Raw genomic sequence first — 10,019 nt, forward strand, 5'->3', positions numbered from 1 at the left:
TACCACATTTGGGAAGGAGAAACCATGGAAGGCTTTAAGAAAGCAGTCTAATTTGACATAAATGATGAAAATAAAAGGGGTAGGGCACTTCAAGAAGATGAAGCAACAGAGACAAAGGCATAGAAATGGGAAAACATGAGATGTTGCTGAGAAATGGCAAATATCCCTCCTGTTGCGCCAAAGTATTAGGGGAGAATCCAGATATGTAACTTGAAGATCCCAGGGTATCCTTGGCAGCAGGAACAAAGACAACCTCTTCCTCCTACCCCCTGTTTGGACAATGACTACTCTAGTTCAAGTAAGGCATACTGAGAGAGTTAAGATGGGGAGTCCAGCAGATTGAAGGTTGTAAATTTTAGGGAAAGGGATTCTAGAATATAGAATAGGCTTGTGGATTTTGAGGAGAAGTTCTGGGTTAGAATTGAGAAATAAGGAAGAGGTAGGGAACGGAGCTCGAAGCTCCCCTACTTCCTCCTATTCTGCCATTCTTCCCCTTTCTCCTCTCCCTCAAATCTGGCCAGTCCAAGAAATTGACACTGAAATAGTGAGAGAGTGAGGTGGGGAAACTTCAATTGTTAATTAGGGCTGACACTGACATTTACTGTTGGGAGAGGTTGGGTGGTCTTGATGGTGGGGTGGAGTGGTGAGAAATTGAGAGTAGTTGTGGAAGACAGTGATTGAAAGGGATTTTTCCTTCATTCCTCTTCACATTCTGGAAGTTGGTCTTCATCACTGCTGGTCCTGGGCCTGCCGCAAGGGAGAAATGAAAGAAGAAGTGGGTATCCTCCAACCATGCAGATAGGGTGGCAGTTCTTAGGGGGCCAGCCATATGTAGTTAGTTCTACATACATCAAAGAAACTCCCAGTTTCTTTTTCCTACTTAAGTGTAAAAGAAAATTTATTGCTAGTTAGGGATATTCTTTTGTAGTAGAATAGAGCAATTTACCATCACCAGGGAGGCTAAGAAACATGAATTTCAAGCTCAATTTGATAACAGTAATGATAACAATAAAATAACTAGCATTTTTTGAGGGAATGTTATGTAGCAGGCACCGAAATTTTAAAATCTTATTTAATCCTCACAGTATAAGGAGTATAAATGGAAGCACTGAGGTCAAACTATCTAAGTTTAAAATCTTAGCCCTGCTGAGAGATATTTCACCTTAGGACTCCTGCTCTCAGATTTTGTACTTTCCTTTGCTAGCTCCTGAAATCAAAAAGAGTTTACATTCAGGCAGAAATAATCCAGGAAAAGGAAGAACAAGCAGATTAAGATGTGTAGCTTGGTGGCTGCCAAGATATGGTTTTTGACAGACTGTTGAATCATGGAAGACAATCCCTCAAAAGAGATCTCTTTTTACTATTGTTATTCTTGAAAGTATTACAGATGTTCCCCTTTTCCCTCATTGACCACCTCCTTCCTGCTCCCATCACCGTCCTGCCTTCCCCAGCCTAGTGTCCATATCAATTGTTTGTGCGTATATGCATATAAATTCATTGGTTTACCTCTTCCGACCCCTCCCACCCCCCATCAGTCTGAAGTTTGTCAATTGGTTCCCTACTACCAAGATTCTGGATCTCTTTGGGTTGACATCTTATTTTGTTCATTATATTCCACAAGTAAGTGAGGTCATGTGGTACTTATCTTTCTCTGACTGCTTTATTTTGCTTAGCATAATACTCTTCAGCTCCCTCCATGTTATCTCAAAGGGTAGGAGATATTCTTTTTTACAGCTGTATAGTGTTTCATTGTGTATATGTGCCACAGCTTTTTTATCCACTCATCTACTGATGGGTACTTGGGCTGTTTTCAGATCCTAGCTATTGAAATAGCGCTGCTATGAACATAAGGGGGCATGTATTCTTCCTGATTGGTCTTTCAGGCTTCTTCAGATATATTTCAACAAGTGGGATCACTGGATCGAATGGCAATTTCATTTGAATTTTTTGAGGAAACACCATATTGTTTTCCATAGTGGTTGCACCAGTATGCATTCCTAACAGCAGTGTACTAGAGTACCATGTTTGAGGATTTGTTGATGGCCACCATTCTGGCAGGTGTGAGGTGATATCTCATAGTTGTTTTAATTTGCATCTTTCTAATGATTAGAGATGATGAGCATTTTTTCATTTGTCTCCTGGCCTTTTGTATGTCTTGTTTGGAGAAGTGTCTATGCAGGTTCTCTGCGCACTTTTTTATTGTGTTGTTTGTCTTCTGTTTGTTGAGTTGTATGAGTACTCTACATATTTTGTATATCAACCCCTTATCTGATGTATGTTGGCAAATATGTTCTCCCAGAGAGTGTATCTCATTTTCATTTTGAGGCTGGTTTCTTTACTGTTCAGAAGCTTCTAAGTTTGATGTAGTCCATTCATTTTTTTTTTTTCCCTGTGTTTTTCTTGCCCTAGGTGCTGTATCAGTGAAAATTCCACTACATATGATTCTGAGATTTTTTTGCCTATATTTTCTTCTATGATGTTTATGGTTTCACTGGTTACATTTAAGCTTTTTATCCATTTTGAGTTTTTTCTTGTGTATGGTGTAACTTGGTGGTCTAGTTTCATTTTTTTGCATGTACAGGTTAAATTTTCCCAACACCATTTATTTAAGAGACTGTCTTTACTCAATTGTATGCTCTTTGCCTCCTTCATTGAATATTAATTGAGCATACTGTCTTGGATCAATATCTGGGTTCTCTGTTCTGTTCCATTAAATATATGTCTGTTCTTGTGCCAGTACCAGGCTGTTTTCATTATGATGGCTTTGCGGTATAACATGATATGAGGAATTGTGATCCCTCCCACTTTGTTCTTCTTTTTTAAAATTACTGTGGTTATTTGAAGCCTTTTATGGTTCCATATAAACTTTTGGTGTATTTGTTCTAGATCTGTAAAATATGCCATTGGTACCTTAATAGGGATTGCATTGAATCTGTACATTGCTTCGGGTAGTATGGACATTTTAATGGTGCTGATTTTTCTGATTCTTGAACATGGTATATGTTCCACTTTTTAAAAATATATTCTTCTATTGCTTTTTTCAATGTTCTATAAATTTCTGAGACAGGACTTATACTTCCTTGGTTAAGTTTATTTCTAGATATTTTATTTTATTTTTTGTTGCAATGGTAAATGGGAATTTTTTTGCTTCCCTTTCTAAGTGTTCATTATTCCTGATGTTAATTTTGTATCCTGCTACTTTCCCAAATTCATTTATTAAATCTAATAGATTTTTGATAGAGTCTTTAGGGTTTTCTATGTACAGTATCATGTCATCTGCAAATAATGACAGCTTCAATTCCTCCTTTCCAATTCGGATTCCTTTTATTTTTTCTTCATGTCTGATTGCTGTGGCTAAGAATTTTAGTACTATGTTAAATAAGAGTGATGAAAGTGGGCATCCCCGTCTTGTTCCTGTTCTCAAGGAAAATGCTTTTAGTTTGTTCCCATTGAGTATGATGTTAGCTGTAGGTTTTTCATATATGGCTTTTATTTTGTTGAGATATGATCCCTCTATTTTCACTTTGCTGAGTGTTTTCATCAGAAATGGGTGCTGAATTTTGTCAAATGCTTTTTCAGCATCTATTGATATGATCATAAGGTTTTTATCTTTCCTTTTGTTTATGTGGTGTATCACATTTATTGATTTGTGAATATTGAACGAGACTTGTATCCCTGGGATGAATCCCAATTGGTCATGGTGAGTACTTTTTAAAATGTATTGCTGGATCTGATTTGCTAATATTTTGTTAAGAATTTTGGCACCTATGTTTATCAGGGATATTGGCCTGTAGTTTTTTTTTTTTTTTTTGTGTGTGTGTGTGTGTGTGTGTGTGTGTGTGTGTGGTGTCTTTATCTGGTTTTGGAGTTAGAAGTATGCTGGCCTCATAAAACATGTTTGGAAGTCTTCCTTCTTTTTGAATTTTTAGGAATAATTTGAGGAGAATGGGTATTAGTTCTTCTTTGAATGTTCGGTAAAACTCCCCCATGAAGCCATCTGGGCCTGGGATTATGTTTGCTGGAAGTTTAATGATCATGTCTTCAATATCCTTCATTGTTATTGGTCTGTTCAAATTTTCTATCTCTTCCCAGTGCAGTTTTAGGAGACTGTGTGAATTTAGAAATTTGTCCATTTCACCTAGATTGTCCAATCTGTTAGCATATAATTGTTCATAGTATTTGTTAACAATCCTTTGTATTCTGTGGCATCAGTCGTTACTTCTCCTCTTTCACTTCTGATTTTGTTTATTTGGGTCCTCTCTCTTTGTTTCTGGGTGAATCTAGCTAAAGGTCCATCAATCTTGTATATGTTTTCAAAGAACAAGCTCTTTGTTTCATTAATCTTTTGAATTTTTTTTTAAATGTCTATATTGTTTATTTCTGCTCTGATCTCTACTATTTCTTTACTTCTACTTGGTCAGGGTTTCTCTTTTTGTTTACTTTCTAGTTCTTTAAGTTGTGAGTTAGATAGTCAATTATAAATTTTTCTTGTTTCCTGAGATAGGCCTGTAGTGATATGGACTTCCCTCTCAGGACTGCTTTGACTGCATCCCATAATAGTTGTGTGTTCATTTTCAATGGTTTCCAGGAAGTTTTTAATTTCTTCCTTGATCTCCTTGGTAACCCATTCATTGTTTAATAACATGCTATTTAGCCTCCATGTGTTTAAATGTTTTTGCATCTTTTTGTAGTAATTGATTTCTAGTTTTATGCCATTGTGATCTGAGAAGATACTTGATATGATTTCAATCTTCTTGAACTTGTAGAGTATTAGTTTGTGAAGACTGTGAATTCTGCAGTTTTGGGGTGTAATTTTTTGTATATATCTATTAAATCCATTTGATCTAGTCCATCATTTAGAGTCTGTGTACCCTTGTTAATATTTTGTCTACAGGATCTATCCTGTGATGTCAGTGGGGTGTTGAATTTCCCTGCTATAATTGTATTGCTGTCGATTTCACTTTTGAAGTCCTCCAGAAGGTTTTAAATATATTTTGGTGCTCTTATATTGGGTGCATATATGTTTACCAAGGTTATATCTTCCTGTTGGATAGATCTTCTTAATATTATGTAGTGGCCTTCCTTGTGTCTAGTTACGACTTTCATTTTGAATTCTATTTTATCAGATATGATTATTGCTACCTCAGCTCTTTTTTTCTTTTTGTTTACTTGGAAGATTTTTTTCCATCCCTTCACTTTCAACCTATGTGAGTCTTTTGTTGTGAGGTGGGTCTCTTGTAAACAAATATATATGAGTCATGCTTGCCTATCCAATCAGCTACTCTGTGTCTTTTGATTGAAGCTTTTAGATGATTTGCATTTAAGGTTATTATTGATATTTATTTATTTATTCATTGCCCTTTTTGTTTATTGTAGTTATATTTTTCTTTCTATTTTTTCTACTAATTACAGCAGTCCTTCTAACATTTATTCTATTGCTGGTTTGGTGATAATACAGTCCCTTAGCCCACCCCCCCTTTTCCTGTCTGGGAAGCTGTTTATTTCACCTTCTATTTTGAATGATAGCATTGCTGGATAGAGTAGTCTTGGGTTTAGATCTTTGTTTTTTATTACTTTGATTACTTCATGCCTTTATCTTATGGTTTGTAGTGTTTCTGTTGAGAAGTCAACTGATACTCTTATAGGGGTTCCTTTGTAGGTAACCTGTTGGTTATCTCTTGCTGCCTTTAGGATTCTGCCTTTGTCTTTAATTTTTGGCATTTTATTATTATTTGTCTTGGTGTCAGCTTCTTCAGGTTCTTATTACTTGGGGCTTTCTGTTTCTTGAAATTTTTGCCTTTTTTTCTCACCAAGTTAGGGAAATTTTCTGTCACTGTTTATTCAAATGTGTTCTGTAACCCTTGCTCATTTTCTTCTTCTGGAAGTCCTATGAGGTGATGTCGTCACATTTCATATTGCCCCACAGTTCTCTTCAGTTGTCTTCTTGTTTTTTAATTGTATTTTTCTTTTTAGTTCTCTGATTGGGTGATTCTTTTTCTACACTGTCTTCTAATTCACTGATCCAGTCCTCGGCTTCCTCTACTCTGCTGGTTATTCCTTCCAACATGTTCTTTATTTCTGCTGTATCATCCTTCATCTCCACTTGGTAGTTTTTCATTTCCAATTGGTTGATTTTCATTGTTTCTATACTTTTATTCATGCTGCTTCTCCCCAGGGCTCAGGGAAGGTAGTCTTTGAGAAGATGGCTACTGTCCTATGAAGGAGTGATTCAGCATAAAACTCCCAGTGACCTCTTTCCCAGCTCTCTCCCCAGTGCCATGAACCCCTGACTTTTTTCACAGTTTCAGTCCAGTCTGCCTTTCCTTGCTGGAGCCCAAGATGAGTGACTGCAGCTGATTTAGTGCCCTGGACCTTCAGGGAATTGCCCGAGTTTCCCAAGCCTCAGCTGTTGTGAATTCCTTGACTAGGTTTTATGTGTGAACTTTTCCCTGCTCCACCATTCTGTGCTGGGGAGCCACCACTCTGTGCTGAGAAGTCTTCATTCTGTGCTGTGGAGCTGTCTTAGAGATTTAACCCATGACTTCTCAGAAGGAGCTGTTCACCACTAAGGTACCCTAGCTATTTCCCATGGGGACCCAGCCAGCCCTCTTGCACCTCTGCAGCTCCTACCAGGCTCGATTTGGTGTCCTCTTTCCATCCCTGGTTATAAGGGTTCTCTTCAGCTGCTCTTCAGTTGTTTTTTTCCTGATGATTTGTCTTTATTATAGTTGTAATTCCTGTTTGGTCTTGGGAGATGGTCTGTAAAGCTTCTATTCACTCTGCCACCATTTTTTCTCTCTTCAAAAGAGATAACATGACCGTTAAAGACCAAGTGTTGTGAAGAGAAACTGAACTTTTCAGTTGTGTTGATAGATGAGATCATGCCAACAATTAAGCAAGGAAACCTGGGTCTGCAGATCAATGGAGAACTAATTCCTGCCTACCTCCCAGGTGGTGGTACTGAGAATACCACCCCCTTGGGTGCAAATTGATAGTGACATCACTGTTTTGTGCCATCTAGGAAAGATGAGATGCCAATTGATGAATTGACCTCAAGCCATCCTGAAGTGTTAATAAGTTCTGGACATTTCAATAGTTGGTTGGCCATGGTGTCCCTTTCCCATATACTTTCTCTTATGGCAGTCATAATATTTTTCTAAAATGATTGATGAAGCAGAAGTACTGGAGTTCCCAAAGGTAGTGAAGAATACATGCAGTCATAGAGGCAAAGCTGTTTTCTTGGCTCAAGATAAGGACCATTTGACTAATCTAAGCCATCTTATTAGCCATGAAGCTCCATACTCATTCCAAAAGTATGTTAAATAGTCTCATGGAAGAGATGAACATGTCATTGTTGTGGGAGACCATATGGTTGGCACCATGTTATGTTGTTTAACAGATGGAAGAATGCAAAGCAACTGCTCACTAGGTGGTGTGAGAACAATGTGCAAATTGAATGAGCAAGGGAAGCAGCTAGCTATCCAGGTGTCTAATATCCTGGGGATTGATGTGTATGGCATTGATATGTTCATGAAAAATGACAGCTCCTTCTGTGTCTGTGTAGTCAACGCAAAATAGGTTTCATCACCTTTGATAAAGCTTGTAATCTACATATAGCTTGTATCATACAGATTAGGCCACCTCCCTTTTGCTCTCTGGCTGGCTCACTGGGCATACATCCCTATTGTTTGTGGTGTCATATGTTCCTCTTCTCCATGGTGTCCTCAGCCAATGAGACTTGTGAGCTGGAGTCCCACAGACAGCACTGCTGCCAACATGAGCGCAAGTTCCAGCTCTGTTAATAGCAACCCTGAAAGACCAAGCTCCAGGGGGCCTATTCAACATAAACCAACTGGTAAATAATTAATTACAAATAATTGATTATATAATATTTTAAAAAACAATAATTATAAAACCCTTGTAAAATTTGCTTTCTCTTTCTTCTTTGTTCCTTTTTTTCTTTATTATTATTAAATTTTTTTTTTTTTTTATTGAAGAGAGAGGAAGGGAGAGGGAGAGAGAGATAGAAACATCGATGAGAGAGAACATCAATTGGCCACCTCCTGCATGTTCCCCACTGGGGATTGAGCCCACAACCCAGCCATGCACCCTGACTGGGAATTGAACTGGTGACCTTTTGGTGCATGGGTTGATGCTCAACCATTGAGCCACAGTGGCCAGGCTCTTTATTATTTATTTTTATTTAAAATTTTTTTTCTAACAAAGGATGCTTCTACTTTATTTTCTATTCTAACCATTATAAGTATTGGATTCTGCAAGATCATACTAAAAGTCTTTGGTGAGGGATAGCAATTTTATACATAGGGGTTATATAAAAAATTAATTTTTTGCTCTCTGATATTAAATTAAAATTTGTATGAACACATGAAGCCTGAAACTTAAAAAATACCTAAATGATAACAAGTTAAGACAGTTAAGTATTCATTGATATATCTATATCCTTTATTATAAATGATATATAATTAAGAATTAAACTATTTTTTATTCTGCAAGTCAGATCCTGTCAAGTAACCTGCCATGCATGATCGATAATCTTTTTAAAATTTTAACTTAAAGACAAATAGAATATTCAATAAATTAATCTTCCAAATGTTCTCAGAAAGAATTATCAGAAGCATCCTCCAGGAATAAAACACAGTTGGTTAATCAGTTTACCTCAAATGAACTAGTTGTACATGCTTTGAGGTAGCAATGAAAGACTAAGATCTTATGTAAAAATGGTACCCTCAATGCATAAGCATTCTCTCTTCAGTGTGAATAACAGGAAGGGACAAGGTCACCTTTTATTATTTCATCAATTATTGGTCTTTTCGTAGTATTTCAAATGCCTGATTTCAGTTTTACAACAATAACAATATTTATTTTGAAAGGTAATTCTACCTTTATTTTTTTATTTTTTATTTTTTTATCCTCACCCGAGGATATTTTTCCATTTTTTGTACAGATAGAGTGGGAGGGAGAGAGAGGAAGGGAGAGAGAGTGAGAAACAACGATGTGAAGGGACACATCGAGTGGCTGCCACCCGCACGAATAACCAGGGCCGGGGACAAACTGCAACCGAAGTACGTGCCCTTAGCGGGAACCGAACCTGGGTCTCTCTGGACCACAGGCTGACGCTCTAACCGCTGAGCCAAACTGGCCAGGGCGGTAATTCTACCTTTAAATAGAGAATATTAACAACTTCCAACATGATCTCTACTAATAATTTGCAGCTCTGAACCATGCTTTAGAATAACATTTCTAGCAGTCTGTGCAGAATTTATTCCTAGTCCATCAATGATAATAATAGCACTTGTGGCTGCAGAAACTTTAAATTCTTCTGCTGCAAATTTTAAGACTGCTGTGAAAGGTGCACTTTCTGGAACACTGAGTACTTTGTACAGCAGCTGCAGGTTGGACGTCAGCATGATCTTACAGGAAACCTTTGACATAATGGAGCCGGCCTGGCGGACACTCCAACTTCCCCTGGTCTCCCGGCTTCCACCGTGGAATGTCTTTATTATTTTTTTATACAACCTGCAATGCTGTTCATGGAAGATGAGAAAAAATTAAGTACGGTTAGTTAAGAAAGAAGAGAGAGATAGAGGAGACCTCTACTATTAAGATCTTACTTACTTTCAGCCATGACCAGGTAGTTCAGTTGGTTAGATTATTGTCCTGATACACCAAGGTTGTGGGTTCAATCCCTGGTCATGGCACATACAAGAATCAACCAATGAGTGCATAAATAAATGAAACAACAAATTGATGTTTCTCTTTCTCTCTCTCAAATCAATAACATACACACACACACACACACATATGCACAAAGATCTTACTGACTTTCATTTACCAATTATACAGATAGGCAGAAGAGGTAGGATACAGAAAAATATCAGGCTCACATAGTTATCCTTTTCTTACTCAAAAATTTTTTGTGTTCTAAGGTCATGAAGAACATATAAATATTTTTCATGGTCTCTTGCTTTTGTTTTTCTACAGTTGGTACAAATTTCAGA

General features: G+C 37.3%; 1 protein-coding gene and 1 pseudogene across 1 annotated transcript; one reads left to right on the forward strand and one right to left on the reverse strand.

Moving 5' to 3' along the window:
- Positions 1–6,537: 6,537 nt before the first annotated feature.
- On the forward strand, positions 6,538–7,897 carry LOC118635270 (annotated as a pseudogene).
- A 1,297-nt stretch (positions 7,898–9,194) lies between these two features.
- On the reverse strand, positions 9,195–9,457 carry LOC118636533 (ubiquitin-fold modifier 1-like). The gene has a single exon (XM_036271648.1). The coding sequence runs from the start codon at positions 9,450–9,452 to the stop codon at positions 9,195–9,197; it is 258 nt and encodes an 85-aa protein (XP_036127541.1). The 5' UTR covers positions 9,453–9,457.
- Positions 9,458–10,019: the final 562 nt, after the last annotated feature.

The sequence above is a fragment of the Molossus molossus genome, unplaced genomic scaffold, assembly GCF_014108415.1.
Source record: "Molossus molossus isolate mMolMol1 unplaced genomic scaffold, mMolMol1.p scaffold_m16_p_2, whole genome shotgun sequence".
Lineage (NCBI taxonomy): Eukaryota > Metazoa > Chordata > Mammalia > Chiroptera > Molossidae > Molossus > Molossus molossus.